The sequence below is a fragment of the Ranitomeya imitator genome, chromosome 1 (assembly GCF_032444005.1).
Source record: "Ranitomeya imitator isolate aRanImi1 chromosome 1, aRanImi1.pri, whole genome shotgun sequence".
NCBI lineage: Eukaryota > Metazoa > Chordata > Amphibia > Anura > Dendrobatidae > Ranitomeya > Ranitomeya imitator.
In genome coordinates, this window is record NC_091282.1 from 800,705,960 (window position 1) to 800,731,353 (window position 25,394).

General features: G+C 45.9%; 1 protein-coding gene and 1 long non-coding RNA gene across 4 annotated transcripts in view; one reads left to right on the forward strand and one right to left on the reverse strand.

Annotated features, from left to right (window-relative positions):
- DDHD1 (DDHD domain containing 1) overlaps positions 1–17,950 on the reverse strand; it is a 53,363-nt gene extending 35,413 nt beyond the window's left edge. The window contains exon 1 of one of the 2 annotated variants that reach the window (XM_069738577.1): positions 17,193–17,950. In XM_069738577.1, the coding sequence (XP_069594678.1) occupies positions 17,193–17,790 (598 nt within the window). In that variant the 5' untranslated portion in view covers positions 17,791–17,950. The remainder of the gene's footprint in view (positions 1–17,192) is intronic. The other variant, XM_069738584.1, reaches the window with a different exon arrangement.
- Positions 17,951–18,456: 506 nt separating this feature from the next.
- LOC138658136 (uncharacterized) overlaps positions 18,457–25,394 on the forward strand; it is a 107,459-nt gene continuing 100,521 nt past the window's right edge. For both annotated transcript variants that reach the window (XR_011317357.1, XR_011317358.1), the window contains exon 1: positions 18,457–18,568. This is a non-coding gene — a long non-coding RNA (uncharacterized lncRNA). The remainder of the gene's footprint in view (positions 18,569–25,394) is intronic.

Below are 25,394 nucleotides of genomic sequence, written 5' to 3' on the forward strand. Positions count from 1 at the left end.
ACATTGTATGATTTTTACATAATTAATTTGCATTTTATTGCATGAAATAAGTATTTGATACAACAGACAAACAGAATATTGGTACCAAAACCTTTGTTTGCAGTTAGAGGGGTCAGACGTTTCCTGTAGTTCTTGACCAGGTTGTGCAAACTTAATCAAGAACAGGAAACCTCTGACCCCTGCAGCAGGGGTTTTGGCCCTTTATTCCATACAAATCTTCTCCAGATCTTTCACATTTCAGGGCTGTTGCTGACACTTCAGCTCCCTCCAAAGATTTTCTATTGGGTTCAATTCTGGAGACTGGTTAAGTTACTACAGGACCTTGAAATGCTTTTTATGTAGCCACTAGTGTTGAGCGATACCTTCCGATATCCAGAAGTATCGGGATCGGATTGGATCGGCCGATATCCTAAAAATATCGGAAATCGCAAGTCAATGGGACACAAATATCGGAATGTAAATAAGCCCTTTCTGTCCTTCTACATCCTGTTCCGGAGGGAGGGGGGGGGGGGGGGAAGAGTGTGGGCGGACACTGTGCGTGTCTTTGTGTGCGGGGTCTGTGCGGGCCTGCCGGGGGTCTGTACGGGCCTGCCGGGGCTCTGTGCGAGCTATACATACAGACATACAGTACATTAAACATAGAGTACATGCTCACCATTACTTGTCATTTTGATCCCCGAAGCCAGTGTCACCTGTAAAAAAGATTAAAATAACAAACAACCAATATACTCTCTGTGAGCAGAAATCCACGAGTGTCCCACGACGATCTCCCGTGGAGAACGGAAGCATCAGCTGATGCGACTGCTCTCCAGGGGGCTCCAGTAATACAATGACGGGAGGAAGGTATCCTTCCGCACTGTATTCCTCCGCCGCTGTAAAAAAAATAGTCGCTAGTCTCACTTTTGGCATTGCTGTGTGAGAAATTTTCCCACGCAGCAATTGCTATAAAGTGAGACTTTGAACTATAGTAACTTCAGTGATGCACTGCAGGAGCCATTGTCTTCTGTCAGTGTGTTACTGAGGGTCCTATAGAGCAGTGACATCACCCGATGTCACTTCTATAGGGGACATCGTCGTGGGACACTCGTTATTAATTGGACTACGGCGGACAGGTAGTATACGGTTTATTATTTTACGTTTTTTGCAGGCACTGAAGTATGGTAAGTATGGTTAAATGAAGAATATTAAAATACTTTTTTCCTAATGTGTGTGTTTTATTAACTCTACTACTATTGGATTAATAATGGATAGGCGTCTTATTGACACCTCTCCGTTATTAACCCGGCTTAATGTCACCTTACAATAGCAAGGTGACATTAACCCCTTATTACTCCATATCCCACCGCTACACAGGAGTATCGAAACTCGGTATCGGAATTCCTATACAGCGAATATCGTCCAATACCCAATATTTGCAGTATCGGAATGCTCTACACTAGTAGCCACTCCTTAGTTATCCTGGCTGTGTGTTTCGGGTGGTTGTCATGCTGCAAGACCCAGTCACGACCCATCTTCAATGCTCTTACTGAGGGAAGGAGTTTGTTGGCCAAAATTTTGCGATACATGACCCCATCTATCCACCCTTCAATATGATGCAGTTGCCCTGTTCCTTTGCAGAAAAGCACCCCCAAAGTATGACGTTCCCCCACCATGCTTCACGGTCGGCCGGCGTTTTGGGGGTTGTACTCATCCTTCTCCTTACTCCAAACACGGTGAGTGGAGTGGATATCAAAAAGTTCTGTGATCACATGATCATCTCCCATGCCTACTCTGTATCATCCAGATGCCATTGGCGAACTTCAAATGGGCCTTAGACATTCCTGAGCTTTCTCAGACTCATCCTTACCCCATGAGGCAAATACTTGAATGGGGCCCCTTACCGAGGAAGATTGACAGTTATCTTGTGTGTCTTAAATTTTCTAATAATTGCAACAATAGTTGTTGCCTTCTCACTAAGCTGCTTGCCTATTGTCCTGTAGCCCATGCTAACCAGGTCTACAATTTTGCATCTGGTGTCCTTAGACAGCAATTTGGCCTTGGCCATGGTAGAGGTAGTGGTCACACCCAGGACCAATCATCCAAAAACACTAGTATCAGACGCTACATGGTGAGGCGGGGAAATTGTCAGACTCTGTACTGGGGTCTGGAAGCTTCAAGTTCCACCTCCGGCACCACGATGGGCGCCTTATTAGGCATCTATGGGTATGAAATAGCTAAAGTTAAACTACATTAGCTGGCTTAGCCTTAAAGGAATGTATCATTATCTTTCTTCAGAGGAATACAGATCCATTGACTCCATCTTGCTGCAGGTCAGTGAGGTCCATAAGTTTGACAGCTTGGTCCAAACTTAGCGCTCTCCCATGCTGCAATCACTGCTGAGCTTCTGCAGAATGGGAGAAGCTCAAGGGCAATAAACGGTGGCTGGATGCAGCAATAACCCCTTTAGACTATGTGCACATGTTGCGGTTGCAGTGCTTTTTGCGGTGCAGAAACGCTGCAGATCCGCAATTGATTTACAGTACAATGTAAATCAATGAGAAAAAAAAAAGTGCACACTTTGCGGAAAATCCGCTGCGGTTTAAAAGTAGCATGTCACTTCTTTTTTGTGCATCTGCAGCGTTTTTGTACCCATTCCATTATAGAAATCAGCAGGGGTAAAAAACGCAGCAAATCCACAAAAAATATAAATATATATACCTTGTACTCTGCCAAGCACACAGATGAAATTAGATAAATGCTTGAAGTCCAGAGAGGTTAAAGAGTTGTTCTAACTTTCTGCCTGCAAGAGCACACTGCACCATGGCCTTCCATCTTTCTATTTGCAAGTATGTAAGCTCCTGACACCTGATAGCTCGGACTAGCAGCATGGCTACTCTGCTTTAGAGATGAGCGCATTTGCTCAGGTTCCCTCTTATTTGGCAAGCTGCAGAGGGAACCAGGCTTCTTGGATACTACTGGCTGATCAGCGCCGCAGCTGCATGCGTCACAGTCACAACACATGCATGGAGAGCCCAAGAAGCAGGCTCTTCATGCATGTGCTGCGGCGCCAAACAGCTGATCGGCCAGTAGTATCCAGGAAGCCGGGTTCCCTCTGCAGCTTGCCAAATAAGAGGGAACCCGAGCAAATGCGCTCATCTCTAAAGCAGAGTAGAGCAGGAGGATTGAAGCATAGTGCACGGCAGCTCACGATCCACAGGTAGGAAACCACCCACTTCAGAGACTGCAGAAGTACACTAAAGAAAACAAAGAAGAACAGGCAGCCATATGGTCCCATAAAAAAATTAACACTTTATTAAGAAAACATTAAAATACACCAAACACAGAACAGGGGTACAGTAGGGGATGCAAATGCACCCAAATGGCAATGCAAAACAACAGACCACAACCGGATCCGAGGACCGTGCTGCTATATAATTATAAAGTAGCATGCCATCTCCCCACATGAAAGATAAAGCAATAACCAATCTAATAAATGTGGGGCAAGTGCCCTCATATGGGGAGTACACATACAGGGTTACATATCAGTTTAACGTATCCTAAACGGATAACATACCTCCAAATGCGCTACCCCCTGATGAAGGAGCTGCGCGCTCCGAAACGCGCGTCGGGGTCAGGCCTGCCGTTCCCTGTACCTGTGCTGCGCATTTGGAGGTATGTTATCCGTTTAGGATACGTTAAACTGATATGTAACCCTGTATGTGTACTCCCCATATGAGGGCACTTGCCCCACATTTATTAGATTGGTTATTGTTTTATCTTTCATGTGGGGAGATGGCATGCTACTTTATAATTATATAGCAGCACGGTCCTCGGATCCGGTTGTGGTCTGTTGTTTTGCATTGCCATTTGGGTGCATTTGCATCCCCTACTGTACCCCTGTTCTGTGTTTGGTGTATTTTAATGTTTTCTTAATAAAGTGTTAATTTTTTTATGGGACCATATGGCTGCCTGTTCTTCTTTGTTTTCTTTAGTGTATTTCTCTTGGCAGCTGGCCCCTTTACTTTCCATATAGCATATTTTTACTCATGGTAATTTTACCTTACTTTTCCATCATTTTGAGTCTATAATATGCCGGCCTCAATGTTATTAAGAGACTGCAGAAGGTAGTGGTGGCGAGGATTTTTATTAAGAGGTGAATTGCAAAACTGCTTACTTTTATATTTAAATATATATAATTATTTGCGCTATAGTGCACTTCCAGAATAAGACAAAAAGGATATAAAAAATTGTCAGCAGGGACTGGGGAGGTTCACAAAAAAAATCCACAAGAGAAGTATTGGAACTATGGTGGTTTATAGGTCCACAGGCAGATGCATCAACCACTTAATTTGTGCAATAAATGGTCCCAGGGAATAATATCCATAGGGTGATAATGTATCAAGAGAGAGTTACCGCTTAAGCCTCATGGCGGTATTAGGCTGTGATATACTTTACATGGATGGACATTTGGATATTATTCTCTGGGACCATTTATTCTACTGATTAAGTGGTTGATGCCTCTGCCTGTGGACCTATAAACCACCCTAGTGCCAATACATCTAGTGTATTTTTTGTGAACCTCCCCAGTTCCTGCTGACAATTGTTTACATCCTTTTTGTCTTATTCTGAAAGTGCACTATAGCGCAAATAATTATATATATTTATTTTATATCCTAAGACAACTGTGGCTGTGGTTGTTTTTCAGCTATTTCTTTTCCCTCTTATACCAGCGCCACTAATTGCAATTGATTTTTACCTTTATATTTATACCCATTTAAGATTAGACAACCCCTGTAAAGAGACTGACTCATGGAAAAGGTCATGTTACAATTGGGCAAAGTAGCAAAAGAAATTAAACAGTTATACAACATATTTTTTTTAGATACACATATAAAACCCCCCTAACATAAATGTCCATTTTCCTGCATGTATAATGAACCTTGCACTCTGACCCATATCACACAGATGGCGCTGCATACGCTCCACGTCCCTAGAGTATAAGTGGTAATTATGGAGACCGAGTTGCACACATGTAATCAGAGCAGAGGGGGCAATTCACTAATAGTCACTGATAGATACACAAGGAACAATACAGATCTTTACTGGAGATTCCCTGCCTATAATGGATTTCATAATGTCCCCTTGGTGCGTGCTTGTCTATCAGCTGAGGGTGCATGGCATGTTGTAACAGGATCCAACGCAGATGCTGAATTGATAAAGAAGAGACTAGTGCCAAACACCCGGTGGTGTCACCCACAGTGACCAGAGATCCTGCATATAGAACATGTGCAGTATGTGCCCTTTAGCCACAGATGCCAGTCTTCTGGTTCAGGGAGATATAATTGGGAGACTAACAAACTTGCCACCTGAGCCATTTGCCAACATTTTTTTTTTTTTACGTTTTTTTGCTGGAATATGAAGATGTCTTTTATGTTTTTGGAATAAAGTTCACCTGCAGCGGACGTCCAGGTAGTGCGCTCCTTTCTTCATACTTGCGATTCATTTGTGGCTGTTTTCCAGTGGAGCTTCGCACCCAGGACTGAGCTCTTACCTTCAGTACACAGGTGAGCGGTTCCCACAGTATCATTGGCGGTGGTGCCGCCCGGCTGTTCTCTCTTTCTTTGTGTATATGTATATGTATATGTATATATATATATATGTATATATATATGTATATATATGTATATATGTATATATATGTATATATGTATATATATGTATATATGTATATATATGTATATATGTATATATATGTATATGTATATATATGTATGTATATATGTATGTATATATGTATGTATATATGTATGTATATATGTATGTATATATGTATATATATATATATATATATATATATATATATATATATATATATATATATATATATATATATATATATATATATACACACACACACTAGATGGTGGCCTGATTCTAACGCATCGGGTATTCTAGAATATGCATGTCCACGTAGTATATTGCCCAACCACGTAGTATATTGCCCAGTCACGTAGTATATTGCCCAACCACGTAGTATATTGCCCAACCACGTAGTATATTGCCCAACCACGTAGTATATTGCCCAGTCACGTAGTATATTGCCCAACCACGTAGTATATTGCCCAACCACGTAGTATATTGCCCAACCACGTAGTATATTGCCCAGTCACGTAGTATATTGCCCAGTCACGTAGTATATTGCCCAGCCACGGAGTATACAGCACAGAGCCATGTAGTATAAAGACTTAAAATAAAAAATAAACATATACTCACCCTCCGTTGAAGTCCTGGCCCTGTGTGCGGTGCACGCGGCAGCTTCCGGTCCCAGGGTTGGTATGGGCGCAGGACCTGTGATGATGTCGCGGTCACATGACCGTGATGTCATGGCAGGTCCTTGTCGCATACCATCCTTGCCACCGGAACCTGCCGCTTGCATGGAGCGGTTACCAGAGCGTCGCGAGGAGAGGGAAAGGCGCCGGAATGTGAGTATATGATGATTTTCTTTATTTTTTTATTATTTTTAACATTAGATCTTTTTACTATTGAGGCTGCATAGGCAGCATCAATAGTAAAAAAGCTGGTCACACAGGGTTAATAGCAGCGTTAATGGAGTGCGTTACACCGTGGCATAACGCGGTCCATTAGCGCTGCCATTAACCCTGTGTGAGCGCTGACTGGAGGGGAGTACGGAGTGGGCACTGACTGCAGGGAAGAAGGAGCGGCCATGTTGCCGCCGGACTGCGCCCGTCGCTGATTGGTCGTGGCAATGGTCGTGGGCGTTTTGCCACGACCAATCAGCGACTTGGATTCCATGACAGACAGAGGCCGCGACCAATGAATATCCGGGACAGACGGAAGTGACCCCTAGACAATTATATAGTAGATATATATATATATAAAATTGGAACAGCATCTACAAAATACCTTGTGCCGTGCAGAGCTTTCCCAGCCAGTAGTCCAATGACTTCCAACAATATAAGCAAAAAAAAGAAAACCAGCACACAAAAAATAAAGAAAACGTGGACTTTATTGCCGTTCAGGCAATAAAGTCCACGTTTTCTTTATTTTTTTGTGTGCTGCTTTTCTTTTTTTGTGTGTAATATATATATATATATATATATATATATATATATATATATATATATATATATATATATACACACATACACACATACACACACATATATGATGGCCTATCCTTGACATAGACTGCAATAAACAAAAGACGGAAGGCGCCTTGGAATTAATCTGGTGTAAACAGCATGCTCGAATAAGGATGATGTTGAACTGGCTATTCCTGATCCATGGCTACATTTTATTGCATCCCAATTACGACACCTTCATGGATGGGGAGGTAGAGATGACATGGGCAAGTTGGGTGCTTTTTTTTTACAGAATACGAAATGAACCTCACGTCTGTCTTCTGGAGTCTGGGATTTCTTACTCCCACATTAGTGTTAGTGTATAAAGTGCGAGACAGAGGAAAGAAACTTATGGGTATTGAGGGATTCACCAAATACACACCACTATGACATAAACCCAATTTGGGTGAAGTATCAACGTTAAAGGGTTTTTCTGATTCGGAGCAAAAAAGGGATCTGGTCGAATGCTAGAATGGAAGCGTATGGCGACGGATTCCGTTTTTTTTAACAGAGCATGCTCCGATTTTTTTAGGCTCCAATTAGCTGGATCGGGTAGTCGGATGCGGCGAAAAAATGGACCCGTTGCATCAGTTTTTCACAATCTGCGACGGCTCCGTTGTTTTTCAGCCTTCGACAGATTGTGACTGATGGCAAAAAACTGATGTGTGAAAGCAGCCTTAGATCTGTCACCCGTCAAGCAGCAGGTTACATTAGAGCTGGCACAAGCTGTCAACATGCAATATCCATGCGAAGCTCAGGTGCCCATCAAGGACAAGTGAAGACTGCTGAAGGGAGCAAAGCACCAAGAACAGAAAAGTTACAATAAATAAATCACATAACAGATCAGCAACTTTTCCAGACCTGCAGTTAAGACTGGAAAAATAGCTCGGGATACAAAATAACATTTAAGACCTGTTCACATGAGTGTATGGATCAGATGAGTGATTTCTGATGGATACAGGGCAGTGCTGATCAGTAGTGAAGAGCGAACGTTCTGGGATAAGGTGTTAGCCGAGCATGCTTGGGTGCTAACCGAGTGACTTCGGCATGCTCGAATAATATGTTCGACACACATTACGAGACCTTCACTACGCCAGGAATACAGTATGATTCCCCAAAGTGCTCACAATACCCACAGCGCTCCCAATTAGTGATGAGCGAATGTGCTCGAATAAGGTAATATCCAAGCATGCTCGGGCACTAATAGATAATCTTCGGCGTGCTCTAATACTATGTTCGAGTTGTCATGGCTGCACATCTCGCGGCTGATTGATAGACGAAACACATGCAGGGATTTCTTAACAAACAGGCAATCCCTGCATGTGTTGCAGCTCTCAAACAGCTGCGAGACATGCAGTCTCAGGGACTTGCACATTTTTCAAACACACCAAAATCACCCAGTCAGCACCAGATTATGCTCAGGTAGCACCTTATCCAAGTACGTTTGCTCATCACTACTGATCAGATTTTTTTTTTTTAATTTACTCATGCCAATTCCCTATAAGAAGAGAAAAAAAATATTGCAACATGCTGTGTGAATCAAATCAAGCACACCCATTCAAGTCTATGAGTCCATGGAAACCACTGGACTACACTTAGGTGATATCTGAGTGTAGTCCAGTTTCCGCTGACTCACACCATCTTCTCCTCACCTGTGCTACGATTCGCTCATCCAAGAGAATCGGATCATACTAAGAAGATACCAACCAAACTTTGAACAGAGTATCATTTACATAATAGATCCGATTCTCTCGGCTTGTGCGACCCCAGCCTTAGGGCTTATACTCACTTGCGAGAAACTCGGATGAGTCTCGCACGTCAATACCCGACACTCAGGAGCGAAGCGTGCGGCTGCATGTATTGCTATGCGGCCGCACGCTCCAATCTGATTGCCGGGTATTGACGTGCGAGACTCATCCGAGTTTCTCGCAAGTGAGAATGAGCCCTTATACGGAGGTTGTAATTAGTGATGAGAGAATGTGCTTAGAAAAGTTTGTTCATTAGGCAGCCCCAGCATGTGTTGTGTCTGTCGAACAGCCGCAAGACATGCAGCCGTGCAGACTCAAACATTGTATTTGAGCACACCAGAGATACGCTATTAGCACACAAGCATAACACCTTATCCAAGCACACTCGCTCATCACTAGTTATAAGGTACTAGATGGTGGCCTGATTCTAACACATCGGGTATTCTAGAATAAGTACGTATGTACAGTACAAACCAAAAGTTTGGACACAACTTCTCATTTAAAGATTTTTCTGTATTTTCATGACTATGAAAATTGTAAATTCACACTGAAGGCATCAAAACTATTAATTAACACATGTGGAATTATATACTTAACAAAAAAGTGTGAAACAACTGAAATAATGTCTTATATTCTAGGATCTTCAAAGTAGCCACCTTTTGCTTTGATGACTGCTTTTGCACACTCTTGGCATTCTCTTGATGAGCTTCAAGAGGTATTCACCGGAAATGGTTTTTACTTAACAGGTGTGCCCTGACAGTTTTAATAAGTGGGATTTCTTGCCTTATAAATGGGGTTGGGACCATCAGTTGTGTTGTGCAGAAGTCTGGTGGATACACAGCTGATAGTCCTGCTGAATAGACTGTTAGGGTATGTTCACACGTTCAGGATTTCCATCCTTTTTTTTTTTTCAGGACAGTTTTTTTAAAAAACTGCAGCTCTTGGCAGAAAACGAAGGTCCTTTTTTTGGTCCTTTTTTTGTCCTTTTTTGATGCGTTTTTTTATCCTTTTTTTTTAATCCTTTTTTTATGCAGTTTTCTATGCAGAGACTGTGTGTTTCCTAGGAAGCTTTTTAGGGCTAAAATGGCTGAAAATACTCTAACCCTAACCCTACCCCTAACCCTACCCCTATTCTAACCTTAGTGAAAAAAAAAAAAAAAATTCTTAATTTTTTTATTGTCCCTACCAATGGGGGTGACAAAGTGGGGGGGGTGTCATTTACTATTTTTTTATTTTGATCACTGAGATATAACCTATCTCAGTGATCAAAATGCACTTTGGAGCGAATCTGCCGGCCGGCAGATTCGGCGGGCGCACTGCGCATGCGCCCGCCATTTTGCAAGATGGCGGCGCCCAGGGAGAAGACGGCCGGACGGACACCGGGACGCCGGGTAAGTATAAGGGGGGGGGAGATTAGGGCACGGGGGGGGGGGCATCGGAGCACTGGGGGGGGGCATCGGAGCACGGGGGGCGGGATCGGAGCACGGGGGGGGCAGCCACACTCCGCCCACGCACTTCCGCCCGCTCCCCCGCACTTCCTGCTGCAGCGGTTCTGCACATCAAATCGCAGTAAAACCCGCAGATATATTTTTGATCTGCGGGTTTTACTGCGATTTTGACCTCACAATGGAGGTCTATGGGTGCAGAACCGCTGCGGTTCAGGAAAAAGAAGTGACATGCTCCTTCTTTTTTGCCGCAGCTATTCTGCGCGGCTTTTTAAACGAAATTACGGACCATGTGCACAGCAGTGACTGTTTTCCATAGGGTTACATTGTTATGTACCCTGCATGGAAAACTGCTGCGGAACCGCAGCGGCAATACCGCTGCGGTTCCGCAGTAAAAAACGCACTGTGTGAACATGGCCTTAGAATTTGTATTATGGCAAGAAAAAAGCACCTAAGTAAAGAAAAACGAGTGCCCATCATTACTTTAAGAAATGAAGGTCAGTCAGTCTGAAAAATGGGGAAAACTCTGAAAGTGTCCCCAAGTGCAGTGGCAAAAACCATCAAGCGCTACAAAGAAACTGGCTCACATGAGGACCGCCGCAGGAAAGGAAGACCAAGAGTCACCTCTGCTTCTGAGGATAAGTTTATCCGAGTCACCAGCCTGAGAAATTGCAGGTTAAGGCTACTTTCACACTAGCGTTTTTTGACGTATGTCGCAATGCGTCGTTTTGGAGTAAAAACGCATCCTGCAAAGTTGCCCGCAGGATGCGTTTTTTCTCCACAGACTTTCATTAGCGACGCATTGCGACGTATCGCCACACGTCGACGGATGCGTTGTGTTTTGGCGGACCGTCGGCACAAAAAAAGTTCCATGTAACGTTTTTTGGTGCGTAGAGTCCGCCATTTCCGACCGCGCATGCATGGCCGGAACTCCGCCCCCTCCTCCCCGGACCTTACAATGGGGCAGCGGATGCGTTGTAAAACTGCATCCGCTGCCCATGTTGTTTTTTTTTTTCTCAGTTTGCGTCGTACGTCGGGCCGACGCATGGCGACGGCCCCGTACCGACGCTAGTGTGAAAGTAGCCTTGTTTGGGCTAAAGAATACAAGGAATGGACATTAGACCGGTGGAAATCTGTGCTTTGGTCTGATGAGCCCAAATTTGAGATCTTTGGTTCCAACCACCGTGTCTCTGTGCGATGCAGAAAAGGTGAACAGATGGACTCTACATGCCTGGTTCCCACCGTGAAGCATGGAGGAGGAGGTGTGAAGGTGTGGGGGTGCTTTACTGGTGACACTATTGGGGATTTATTCAAAATTGAAGGCATACTGAACCAGCATGGCTACCACAGCATCTTGCAGCGGCATGCTATTCCATCCGGGTTGCGTTTAGTTGGACCATCATTTATTTTTCAACAGGACAATGACCCCAAACACACCTCCAGGCTGTGTAAGGGCTATTTGACCAAGAAGGAGAGTGATGGGGTGCTACGCCAGATGACCTGGCCTCCACAGTCACCAGACCTGAACCCAATCGAGATGGTTTGGGGTGAGTTGGACCGCAGAGTGAAGGCAAAAGGGCCAACAAATGCTAAGCATCTCTGGGATCTCCTTCAAGATTGTTGGAAGACAATTTCCAGTGACTACCTCTTGAAGCTCATCAAGATAATGCCAAGAGTGTGCAAAGCAGTCATCAAAGCAAAAGGTGGCTACTTTGAAGAACCTAGAATATAAAGACATATTTTCAGTTGTTTCACACTTTTTTGTTAAGTATATAATTCCACATGTGTTAATTCATAGTTTTGATGCCTTCAGTGTGAATGTACAATTTTCATAGTCATGAAAATACAAAAAAATCTTTAAGGCTAAGTTCACATTTGCGTTCTGCCGGGCGCAGCCGCGGCGACGCATGCGCCCCTATACTTAACATGGGGGCGCATGGACATGCGTTTGCATGCGTTTTGCGATGCATGCGTTTTTTTGCCGCAAGCGTTAGGGCGCAGAGGACGCAGCAAGATGCATTTTTTTTGCGTCCAAAATTCGGCAAAAAAGGACGCATGCGTCGCAAAACTATGCGTTATAGCGTGCGTTTTTGTTTGCGTTGTGCGTTGCGTCGCAAATGTGAACGTAGCCTAAATGAGAAGGTGTGTCCAAACTTTTGGTCTTTACTGTATGTATATAGCAGCCACGTAGTATATAGCAAATACTACGTGGCCTGTGCTATATACTATGTGGCTGCCATATACATACATACATACATATTGTAGAATACCCGATGAATTAATACAGGCCACGCAGTATATGACAGTGGCCACGCAGTATATAACACAGCCCAAACAGTATATAACACAGCCCACATACTATATATCACACTGGCCACGCAGTATATCACACTGGCCACGCAGTATATCACACAGCCCACGCAGTATATCACACAGCCCACGCAGTATATCACACAGCCCACGCAGTATATCACACAGCCCACGTAACATATAACACAGGGCACATGGTATATAGCACAGCCCACGTATATAACCCTGCCACGCAGTATTTAGCAGTGTGGGCACCACATCCGTTAAAAAAATAATTAAAATAAAAAATAGTTATATACTCACCCCCTAGGATCCAGCGAAACTCTGGTGATGGGCGCGCGGCTGCCGCCATCTTCCGTTCCCAGGATGCATTTCGAAATTACCCAGATGACTTAGCGGTCTCGCAAGACCGCTAAGTCTTCTGGGTAATTTCGCAATGCATCTCCGGGAACAGAAGATGGCGGCTGGCGAGAGCGCATCGTCAGATGACGGAAGGTGAGAATAGTGGGTTTTTTAAATTATTTTTAACATTACATCTTTTTACTATTGATGCTGCATAGGCAGCATCAGTAGTAAAAAAGTGGGGGACACACAGGGTTAATAGCAGCGGTAACAGAGTGCGGTACCAGCGGCCCGTTACCGCTGGCATTAACCCTGTGTGAGCGGTGACTGGAGGGGATTACGGAGCGGGCACCGAGCACTGACTGCAGGGGAGGGACTAATCGGACAGTGCCCATCGCTGATTGGTCGCGGCAGCCATGACAGGCAGCTGGCGAGACCAATCAGCAACGCAGGATTTCCGTTACGGAAGTTGCCGACAGAAAGACGGAAGTACCGCTTAGGGTATGTTTCCACGTTCAGGAAACGCTGCGTGTTTGACGCTGCATTGAGCCGCAGCGTGAAACTCGCAGCGTCCAGATGTTACAGCATAGTGGAGGGAATTTCATGAAATCCCGTCTCCACTATGCATTAAAAGACGCATGCGGCATACCCGCGGAAACGGACATGCGGCGCGTCTTTTAAGGACGCAGCATGTCTTTACATTACTGAAACAATGCAAGGACAACGCAGGTGACCTGCCAGTGATCTCAGGTGCAGATTTGGTCAGGATTTTACCTGCATAAAATACTGACCAAATCCTGATGCAATCCTGAATGTGGACACATCTATCTATCTATCTATCTATCTATCTATCTATCTATCTATATAGATGTGTCCATGTTCAGGATTGCATCAGGATTTAACGCAGGTAAAATCTGCACCTGAGGTCACTGGCAGGTCACCTGCGTTTTTTGATGCTTTTTTTAATGCGGGTTTTTGTAAGCTCAATAAAGATATACCAAAAAAAAAGGGTGATGTCATTTCTTGTCCAACCTCTTCATTTACATACTCCATTGAAGAATAATGTTTACACACAGACAGATGATAGATAATAGATAGATGGATGGATAGATAATAGATAGATACGATAATAGATAGATGAAAGATATGGGATAGATAATAGATAGATCTATCATATCTATCTATTGTATCTATTATCCATCTATAAATATATCCATCGATAGATAGCTAGATAGATATATCGATAGATAGATAATACCAAGCCCGATATTTAGTATATCTATAGATATATCTATCTATAAATATATCTATAGATAGATTATCCATCTATCTATATAATCATCTAAGAGGTACTTCCGTCTGTTTTTCTGTCTGTAACGGAAATCCCGAGGTGCTGATTGGTCGCGGCCGACAGTCCGGCCGCAAATTGGCCCCTCCCTACTCCCCATCCCGGACCAACTTTTTTACTATTGATGCTGGCAGAAAATTGCGCAGGAGTTATTGCCCCCACCCCCCCGGCTACAAATACCAGCCCCCAGCCGCCCCAGAAATGGCGCATCGGTAAGATGCGCCAATTCCGGCACTTAGCCCCTCTCTTCCCACTCCCGTGTAGTGGTGGGATATGGGGTAATAAGGGGTTAATGTCATCTTGCTATTGTAAGGTGACATTAAGCTAGGTTAAAAATAATAAACCGTATACTACCTGTCCGCCGTAGTACAATTAATAACTAGCGTCCCCCGACGATCTCCCCTATAGAACAGTGACATCGGGTGATGTCACTGCTCTATAGGACCTCCAGTGACACACTTACAAAATGTCTATTGGCTCCTGCAGTGAATCACTGAGGTTACCTGAGTTCAGGGTCTCACTTTATGGCATTGCTGCGTGGGAACTTTCTCACACAGCAGTACCACAAGTGAGACTAGGGACTATTTTTTACAGTGGCGGAGGAATACAGTGCAGAAGGATACCTTCCTTCATTGAATTCCTGGAGCCCCTGGAGAGCGGTCGCATCAGCTGATGCTGCTGCTCTCCACGGGAGATCGTCGTGGGACACTTCGTTTTTATTGGATTTCTGCAGATCAGGAAGTATAGTGTTTGTTTATTATTTTAATATTTTTTACAGGTGACACTGGCTTCGGGGATCAAAGTGACAAGTGATGGTGAGTATGTACTTTGTTTAATGTACTTTAGGTCTATATGTATGTACTGTATGTATGTGTTGTATGGTGTATGTTGCATGTTGTATGGTGCATGTCGCATGTTACAAGTTGCATGGTGCATACACCATCCGACAACATGCATGTATGTTGCATGTTGTATGTGCACACAGTATAGATGAGTCCAGCTCTGCTACATCTGGATGCCCGACATCCAGATGTAGCAGAGCCGGTAGATGATCGCCGGAGATACCTCTCCAGCGATCACCTACACTACAGCGTTCTCACAATCAGCTGATCAGCTGTTTGTGAGAACCAGACTAGTGACCGGAGATAACTCCCGGTCACGTGCACGGCAGTTCTCGCGATAAGATAAGTTATCGCGAGAACTGCAGTGGACGAGGGACTTCCGGCGGCGGAACAGGTGAGCCGGAAGACATGCGCAGTAATCTGCGTGTACGCAGTTTCGACGCATGTGACTATTCATTAGATACGATTTTATTGAATCTAATAATAGTCTATGGTAAATTTATGGTGCGGCGACGGAGCGTCGCCGCTTTGTAAACAGACATGCTGCGTTCTGAAAAGACACGCCGCATTTCCGTTTATGCGGGTCTGCCGCCTGCGTGTTTTACCGCACAGTGGAGATGGGATTTCATGAAATCCCCTCCACTATGCTGTAACATCTGGATTCTGTGTGTTTGACGCTGCGGCTCACGCATCGTTTCCTGATTGCGGAAACATACCCTAATGCTCTGCTCTCACCACTGTAGCTGTTGGTAACAGGTTTACTGCAGTCTGCACTGGTATCCTGCCAGACCCCATTATAACCAGTGGGGTCTGGGAATGACTTTTACAGCTTCCACCGCACATGGAGTACTGTGTCCAGTTTTGGGCACCGGTGCTCAGGAAGGATATAATGGAACTAGAGAGAGTACAAAGGAGGGCAACAAAATTAATAAAGGGGATGGGAGAACTACAATACCCAGATAGATTAGCGAAATTAGGATTATTTAGTCTAGAAAAAAGACGACTGAGGGGCGATCTAATAACCATGTATAAGTATATAAGGGGACAATACAAATATCTCGCTGAGGATCTGTTTATACCAAGGAAGGTGACGGGCACAAGGGGGCATTCTTTGCGTCTGGAGGAGAGAAGGTTTTTCCACCAACATAGAAGAGGATTCTTTACTGTTAGGGCAGTGAGAATCTGGAATTGCTTGCCTGAGGAGGTGGTGATGGCGAACTCAGTCGAGGGGTTCAAGAGAGGCCTGGATGTCTTCCTGGAGCAGAACAATATTGTATCATACAATTATTAGGTTCTGTAGAAGGACGTAGATCTGGGTATTTATTATGATGGAATATAGGCTGAACTGGATGGACAAATGTCTTTTTTCGGCCTTACTAACTATGTTACTATGTTACATTACTGTGGGTGCAATCCACAGCAGAAAGAGCAAGCAGACTCACACATCTGCAGAGGGCCAACACATTACACAAAACCTTGTAGAACAAAAGAAAGTTAAAAAAAAATGCACTTTATGTATCCAACAGGTGGATGAAGAAATCCTAGAAGAAAAAAAAAAAAAAAAAAAGGAAAACCCAGGATCCACTGGAGGTAGAACATGGAGAGAGCGGGCAAGGATGGCATTAAAGCAAGCGAAAGGGGCCACTCGAGATGGACAGACAAGTATAGTGCAAGGACGAGCTAGGGAAAGGTTGGGGGTGGCAGGTACAGCGGACATTTCAGGGGCGTTATAGGATGTCAGGTAATGTTATCACAGAAAGCAGATGTTGGGAGGGGGAAGGAGTTGTGAGGTGCACACCCACGGGACGTCGGGGAGGCAGTCGTGGGGCACCCACACACGGGACGTCGGGGAGGCAGTCGTGGGGCACCCACACACGGGACGTCGGGGAGGCAGTCGTGGGGCACACATACACGGGATGTTGGGGCGAGTTGTGGGGCACACACGGGATGTTGGGGGAGTCGTGGTGCACAGACACACAGGATGTTGTGGGGGAGTTTTGGGGCACCCACTGAACGTTAGGGCAGTTGTCACTTACGGTTCCAGTACACCGGGTAGCACTCCCCCTCGGTGACGTCCACCTCGTACAGGCCGCTCCGGACGCACACCGGCTCGATCTTTCCCATGGCACCGATGGTGATGAGGTCCAGGCCAGCGGCCCCCGGCTCAGCCTCTGCCTCCTCCGCGGTGGCTTCCCCCTCCGGGGCGGCGCTCAGCTCCAGCAGGCGGCGGAAGGCCAGCTCGATGCGCAGGGAGTCGTACCCGATGAACGGCTTCCAGCTCTTCTTCTCCTCCCGGTAGAACCAGCGCACCTCCTCCGCGCCCAGCTCCGTCACTACCTCATAGCGGTGCCGGGAGCTGCTGGAGCGCGTCCTCCGCCGGCCCGGGAGCTGCAGCCGCTCCTCCCCGTCCTCACCCTCCGAGGGGGACCCGGCCAGCCCCGGCACCGGGGGGAAATCATGGCCGGTCAGGTGCAGCTCCAGGCCCCGGGACATGGGAGAACGGCAGCGCCGGCGGGAGGAGGTACACCGGTGGTCCTGCCCTTCCTCTCCCCCGGCCTCCCCGTCCTCCTCTTCTTCTTCCTCCCAGTCACACTCGCCGTTCTCCTCCGGTGACTGAAGCCCGGAGAGACTCATACCGGCGACGTCCCGCTTCTCTCACTGTTCATGAAGCCTCTTGGGTGCCGGCATGGAGGCCGTTACGTCCGCTGAAACTCCACCGCCCCCTCCGGAGCGCGGCTTCTCCCTCACACACCGGCTGCCGGGCGCGCCCCCACTGCCTCCACGATCTCCTCTGACGTGCGCGCCCCCGCCTGCTGGCTGTCACGTGATCAGCACATGTCAGGTGACTGAAAAGATGCCGCGGCTGTCAAAAAAAGAATCGTATACATTTATCCAGAGCTGTTTTTGAGGAGACTTGTGAAGCTGATCTAGACCTTGTATGCTTGGGGCTTGTTGTGCCCCGAGCGCTGGGAGGTGGGCTTGTTGTGCCCCGAGCGCGGAGAGGTGGGCTTATTGTGCCCCGAGCGCGGAGAGGTGGGCTTGTTGTGCCCCGAGCGCTGGGAGGTGGGCTTGTTGTGCCCCGAGCGCGGAGAGGTGGGCTTATTGTGCCCCGAGCGCGGAGAGGTGGGCTTGTTGTGCCCCGAGCGCGGAGAGGTGGGCTTGTTGTGCCCCGAGCGCTGGGAGGTGGGCTTGTTGTGCCCCGAGCGCTGGGAGGTGGGCTTGTTGTGCCCCGAGCGCTGGGAGGTGGGCTTGTTGTGCCCCGAGCGCTGGGAGGTGGGCTTGTTGTGCCCCGAGCGCTGGGAGGTGGGCTTGTTGTGCCCCGAGCGCGGAGAGGTGGGCTTGCGCAGGCGTGTACTACGGAGGACAGAGAATGAACTTCAATCCAATATTGTGGCCAGCATGCAGCCAGCGGGTAAGGAAAGGGTGAATCAAAAACCCGAAAACTCCGCCCATATGACCGAAAACCGGTCCCGCCAAATTCAGGTGACAGGTTCCCTTTAATAGCCTGAGAAGCTCCATGGGTATTACCCCCTTCCCAAGCTGTAAACATTGGCCCCCAGTCGCTGGCTTTCCCTCTCTGGTTTGGAAAATTGTGTGGGAGGCCACGCCATTTTTAAAAAAAATTAAACCGATATTGCGTTTAACCCCTTCATGACCCAGCCTATTTTGACCTTAAAGACCTTGCCGTTTTTTGCAATTCTGACCAGTGTCCCTTTATGAGGTAATAACTCAGGAACGCTTCAACGGATCCTAGCGGTTCTGAGATTGTTTTTTCGTGACATATTGGGCTTCATGTTAGTGGTAAATTTAGGTCAATAAATTCTGCGTTTATTTGTGATAAAAATGGAAATTTGGCGAAAATTTTGAAAATTTCGCAATTTTCACATTTTTAATTTTTATTCTGTTAAACCAGAGAGATATGTGACACAAAATAGTTAATAAATAACATTTCCCACATGTCTACTTTACATCAGCACAATTTTGGAAACAAAATTTTTTTTTGTTAGGAAGTTATAAGGGTTAAAATTTGACCAGCGATTTGTCATTTTTACAACGAAATTTACAAAACCATTTTTTTAGGGACCACCTCACATTTGAAGGCAGTTTGAGGGGTCTGTATGGCTGAAAATACCCAAAAGTGACACCATTCTAAAAACTGCACCCCTCAAGGTACTCAAAACCACATTCAAGAAGTTTATTAACCCTTCAGGTGCTTCACAACAGCAGAAGCAACATGGAAGGAAAAAATGAACATTTAACTTTTTAGTCACAAAAATTATCTTTTAGCAACAATTTTTTTATTTTCCCAATGGTAAAAGGAGAAACTGAACCACGAAAGTTGTTGTCCAATTTGTCCTGAGTGCACTGATACCTCATATGTGGGGGTAAACCACTGTTTGGGCGCACGGCAGGGTTTGGAAGGGAAGGAGCGCCATTTGACTTTTTGAATCAAAAATTGGCTCCACTCTTTAGCGGACACCATGTCACGTTTGGAGAGCCCCCGTGTGCCTAAAAATTGGAGCTCCCCCACAAGTGACCCCATTTTGGAAACTAGACGCCCCAAGGAACTTATCTAGATGCATAGTGAGCACTTTGAACCCCCAGGTGCTTCACAAATTGATCCGTAAAAATGAAAAAGTACTTTTTTTTCACAAAAAATTTTTTTAGCCTCAATTTTTTCATTTTCACATGGGCAACAGGATAAAATGGATCCTAAAATGTGTTGGGCAATTTCTCCTGAGTACGCCGATACCTCATATGTGGGGGTAAACCACTGTTTGGGCACATGGTAAGGCTCGGAAGGGAAGGAGCGCCATTTGACTTTTTGAATGAAAAATTATTTCCCTCGTTAGCGGACACCATGTCGCGTTTGGAGAGCTCCTGTGTGCCTAAACATTGGCGCTCCCCCACAAGTGACCCCATTTGGGAAACTAGACCCCCCAAGGAACTTATTTAGATGCCTAGTGAGCACTTTAAACCCTCAGGTGCTTCACAAATTGATCTGTAAAAATGAAAAAGTACTTTTTTTTCACAAAAAAATTCTTTTCGCCTCAATTTTTTCATTTTCACATGGGCAGTAGAATAAAATGGATCATAAAATTTGTTGGGCAATTTCTCCCGAGTACGCCGATACCTCATATGTGGGGGTAAACCACTGTTTGGGCACACGGCAGGGCTCGGAAGGGAAGGCGCGCCATTTGACTTTTTGAATGGAAAATTAGCTCCAATTGTTAGCGGACACCATGTCGCGTTTGGAGAGCCCCTGTGTGCCTATGCATTGGAGCTCCCCCACAAGTGACCCCATTTTGGAAACTAGACCCCCCAAGGAACTTATCTAGATGCATATTGAGCACTTTAAACCCCCAGGTGCTTCACAGAAGTTTATAACGCAGAGCCATGAAAATAAAAAATATTTTTTCTTTCCTCAAAAATGATATTTTAGCCTGGAATTTCCTATTTTGCCAAGGATAATAGGAGAAATTGGACCCCAAATATTGTTGTCCAGTTTGTCCTGAGTACGCTGATACCCCATATGTGGGGGTAAACCACTGTTTGGGCGCACGGCAGGGCTCGGAAGGGATGGCACGCCTTTTGGCTATTTAAATGGAAAATTAGCTCCAATCATTAGCGGACACCATGTCACGTTTGGAGAGCCCCTGTGTGCCTAAACATTGGAGATCCCCCAGAAATGACCCCATTTTGGAAACTAGACCCCCAAAGGAACTAATCTAGATGTGTGGTGAGGACTTTGAACCCCCAAGTGCTTCACAGAAGTTTATAACGCAGAGCCATGAAAAAAAAAAAATATATATATTTTCTCAAAAATGATCTTTTAGCCTGCAATTTTTTATTTTACAAAGGATAACAGGAGAAATTTGACCCCAAAAGTTGTTGTCCAGTTTCTCCTGAGTACGCTGATACCCCATATGTGGGGGTAAACTACTGTTTGGGCACATGCCGGGGCTCGGAATTGAAGTAGTGACGTTTTGAAATGCAGACTTTGATGGAATGCTCTGCGGGCGTCACGTTGCGTTTGCAGAGCCCCTGATGTGCCTAAACAGTAGAAACCCCCCACAAGTGACCCCATTTTGGAAACTAGACCCCGAAAGGAACTTATCTAGATGTGTGGTGAGCACTTTGAACCCCCAAGTGCTTCATAGAAGTTTATAATGCAGAGCCGTGAAAATAATAAATACGTTTTCTTTCCTCAATAATAATTATTTAGCCCAGAATTTTTTATTTTCCCAAGGGTTACAGGAGAAATTGGACCCCAAAAGTTGTTGTCCAGTTTCTCCTGAGTACGCTGATACCCCATGTGTGGGGGTAAACCACTGTTTGGGCACACGTCGGGGCTCAGAAGGGAAGTAGTGACTTTTGAAATGCAGACTTTGATGGAATGGTCTGCGGGCGTCACATTGCGTTTGCAGAGCCCCTGGTGTGCCTAAACAGTAGAAACCCCCCACAAGTGACCCCATTTTAGAAACTAGACCCCCCAAGGAACTTATCTAGATATGTGGTGAGCACTTTGAACCCCCAAGTGCTTCACAGACGTTTACAACGCAGAGCCGTGAAAATAAAAAATCATTTTTCTTTCCTCAAAAATGATGTTTTAGCAAGCATTTCTTTATTTTCACAAGGGTAACAGGAGAAATTGGACCCCAGTAATTGTTGCGCAGTTTGTCCTGAGTATGCTGGTACCCCATATGTGGGGGTAAACCACTGTTTGGGTGCACGTCGGGGCTCGGAAGTGAGGGAGCACCATTTGACTTTTTGAATACAAGATTGGCTGGAATCAATGGTGGCGCCATGTTGCGTTTGGAGACCCCCTGATGTGCCTAAACAGTGGAAACCCCTCAATTCTAACTCCAACACACCCCTAACCCTTATCCCAACTGTAGCCGTAACCCTAATCACAACCCTAACCCCAACACACCCGTAACCCTAACACACCCCTAACCCTAACCACAACCCTAATTCCAACCCAACCCTAGCCCTAAGGCTATGTGCCCACGTTGCGGATTCGTGTGAGATTTTTCCGCACCATTTTTGAAAAATCCGCGGGTAAAAGGCACTGCGTTTTACCTGCGGATTTACCGCGGATTTCCAGTGTTTTTTGTCCGGATTTCACCTGCGGATTCCTATTGAGGAACAGGTGTAAAACGCTGCGGAATCCGCACAAAGAATTGACATGCTGCGGACAATACAACGCAGCGTTCCCGCGCGGTATTTTCCGCACCATGGGCACAGCGGATTTGGCTTTCCATATGTTTACATGGTACTGTAAACCTGATGGAACACTGCTGCGAATCCGCAGCGGCCAATCCGCTGCGGATCCGCAGCCAAATCCGCACCGTGTGCACATAGCCTAATTCTAAAGGTATGTGCACACGCTGCGGAAAACGCTGCGGATCCGCAGCAGTTTCCCATGAGTTTACAGTTCAATGCAAACCTATGGAAAACAAAAATCGCTGTACACATGCTGCAGAAAAACTGCACGGAAACGCAGCGGTTTACATTCCGCAGCATGTCACTTCTTTCTGCGGATTCCGCAGCGGTTTTACAACTGCTCAAATAGAAAATCGCTGTTGTAAAACCGCATTGAAATGCGCAGAAAAAACATGGTAAATCCGCCATAAATCCGCAGCGGTTTAGCATTGCGGATTTATCAAATCCGCAGCGGAAAAATCCGCATAGGACCAGAATACGTGTGCACATACCGAAACCCTAACCCTACCCCTAACCCTACCCCTAACCCTACCCCTAACCCTAACCCTAGTTCTTACCCCAACCTTAGTGGAAAAAAAAAATTATTTTTTTTATTGTCCCTACCTATGGGGGTGACAAAGGGGGGGGGGGGGGTCATTTACTTTTTTTTTTTATATTTTGATCACTGAGATATAACCTATCTCAGTGATCAAAATTCACTCTGGAACGAATCTGCCGGCCGGCAGATTCGGCGGGCGCACTGCAGATGCGCCCGCCATTTTGGAAGATGGCGGCGCCCAGGAAAGAAGACGGACGGTCCCCGGGAGGCCAGGTAAGTATAAGGGGGGGGAGATCAGGGCACGGGGGGGGCGTCGGAGTACGGGGGGGTGGATCGGAACACGGGGGGGTGGATTGGAGCACGGAGTGGGGGATCGCTGTGCGGGCGGGTGGATCGGAGCACGGGGGGGGGGAATCGCTGTGCGGGGGGGGGAATCGCTGTGCGGGGGGGATCACTGTGCAGGGGGGATCGGAGTGCGGGGGGGTTTGGAGCACGGGGGGTGTGATTGGAGCACGGGGGAGCGGGCAGGAGGACGGGGGAGCGGAGCACAGGACCGAGGGGAGCAGACCACAGATCGGGGGGCTGGGGGGGGCGATCGGAGGGGTGGGGTGGGTGCACATTAGTGTGTCCAGCCATGGCCGATGATATTGCAGCATCGGCCATGGCTGGATTGTAATATTTCACCATTTTTTTAGGTGAAATATTACAAATCGCTCTGATTGGCAGTTTCACTTTCAACAGCCAATCAGAGCGATCGTAGCCACGAGGGGGTGAAGCCACCCCCCTTGGGCTAAACTACCACTCCCCCTGTCCCTGCAGATCGGGTGAAATGGGAGTTAACCCTTTCACCCGATCTGCAGGGACGCGATCTTTCCATGACGCATATGCTGCGTCATGGGTCGGAATGGCACCGACTTTCATGACGCAGCGTATGCGTCAAAGGTCGGGAAGGGGTTAAAGCCGGGGTCACACTTGCGAGAAACTCACACAAGTCTCATGCAGCAAGTCTTGGGGCAGCACGGTGGCGCAGTGGTTAGCACAGCAGCGCTGGAGTCCTGGGTTCAAACCCCACCAAGGACAACATCTGCAAAGAGTTTGTATGTTCTCTCCGTGTTTGTGTGGGTTTCCTCCGGGTATTCCGGTTTCCTCCCACATTCCAAAGACATACTGATAGGGAATTTAGATTGTGAGTCCCATCGGGGACAGCGATGATAATGTGTGCAAACTGTAAAGTGCTGCGGAATATGTTAGCGCTATATAAAAAATAAAGATTTTTTTTTGTGTGTGTGTCTTTAGTTAACTCTTTATGTACCATTTTATGTTTATTACTAAACATCAGGCTTGGTATTATCTATCTATAGATCTATCTATCATGAGAAAATGTATTCTACAGAGCGGCCCTTTATATGGATACACCTAAATAAAATGGGAATGGTTGGTGATATCAACTTCTTGTTTGTGACATATTAGTATATGGGAGGGGGGAAACTTTTCAAGATGGGTGGTGACCATGGCGGCCATTTTGTTGTCAGCCATTTTGGATCCAACACTATTTTTTCCAATCCAATGGGAAGAGGGTCATGTGACACATCAAACTTATTGAGAATTTCACAAGAAAAACAATGGTGTGCTTGGTTTTAACGTAACTTTATTGGATCATGGGCCAGTTGAATGGCCACCAAGGTCTCCCGATCTGACCCCCTTAGACTTTTATCTTTGGGGTCATATGAAGGCAATTGTCTATGCTGTGAAGATACGAGATGTGCAGCATCTGAAACAACGGACACGGGAAGCCTGTGCTAGCATTTCTTCTGCGGTGTTGCTATCAATGTGTCAAGAGTGGGAGAAGAGGGTTGCATTGACAATCCAACACAGTGGGCAACACTTTGAACACATTTTATAAGTGGTTATAAACTTGTAAATGACTCATGAAAGAATAAAGTTATGTTTAAAACCAAGCACACCATTGTTTTGCTTGTGACATTCACAGTATGTTTGATGTGTCACATGACCCTCTTCCCATTGGAAAAATTAAGGGGATCCAAAATGGCCAACTTCAAAATGGCTGCTATGGTTACCACCCATCTTGAAAAGTTTCCCCCCTCCCATATACTAATGTGCCACAAACAGGATGTTGATATCACCAACCATTCCCATTTTATTTAGGTGTATCCATATAAATGGCCGCTCTGTATTATTGGTTGGGAAAACTTTGCATTACATCTAAGGCATGTCCACTTTTTTCATTTTTTTTATTCTATCTATCAATTTATCTATCTATAGATTATCTATCTATCTACTGTATCTATCTATCATCCATAAAAACAGAGGCAGCACTCCAATAGAAAAAATATGTGTAATTTATTGGCCCATGTGTGACGTTTCAGTCCAGGATGTGGACCTTTCTCAAGGCTTGAGAAAGGTCCACATCCTGGACTGAAACGTCACAAATGGGCCAATAAATTACACATAT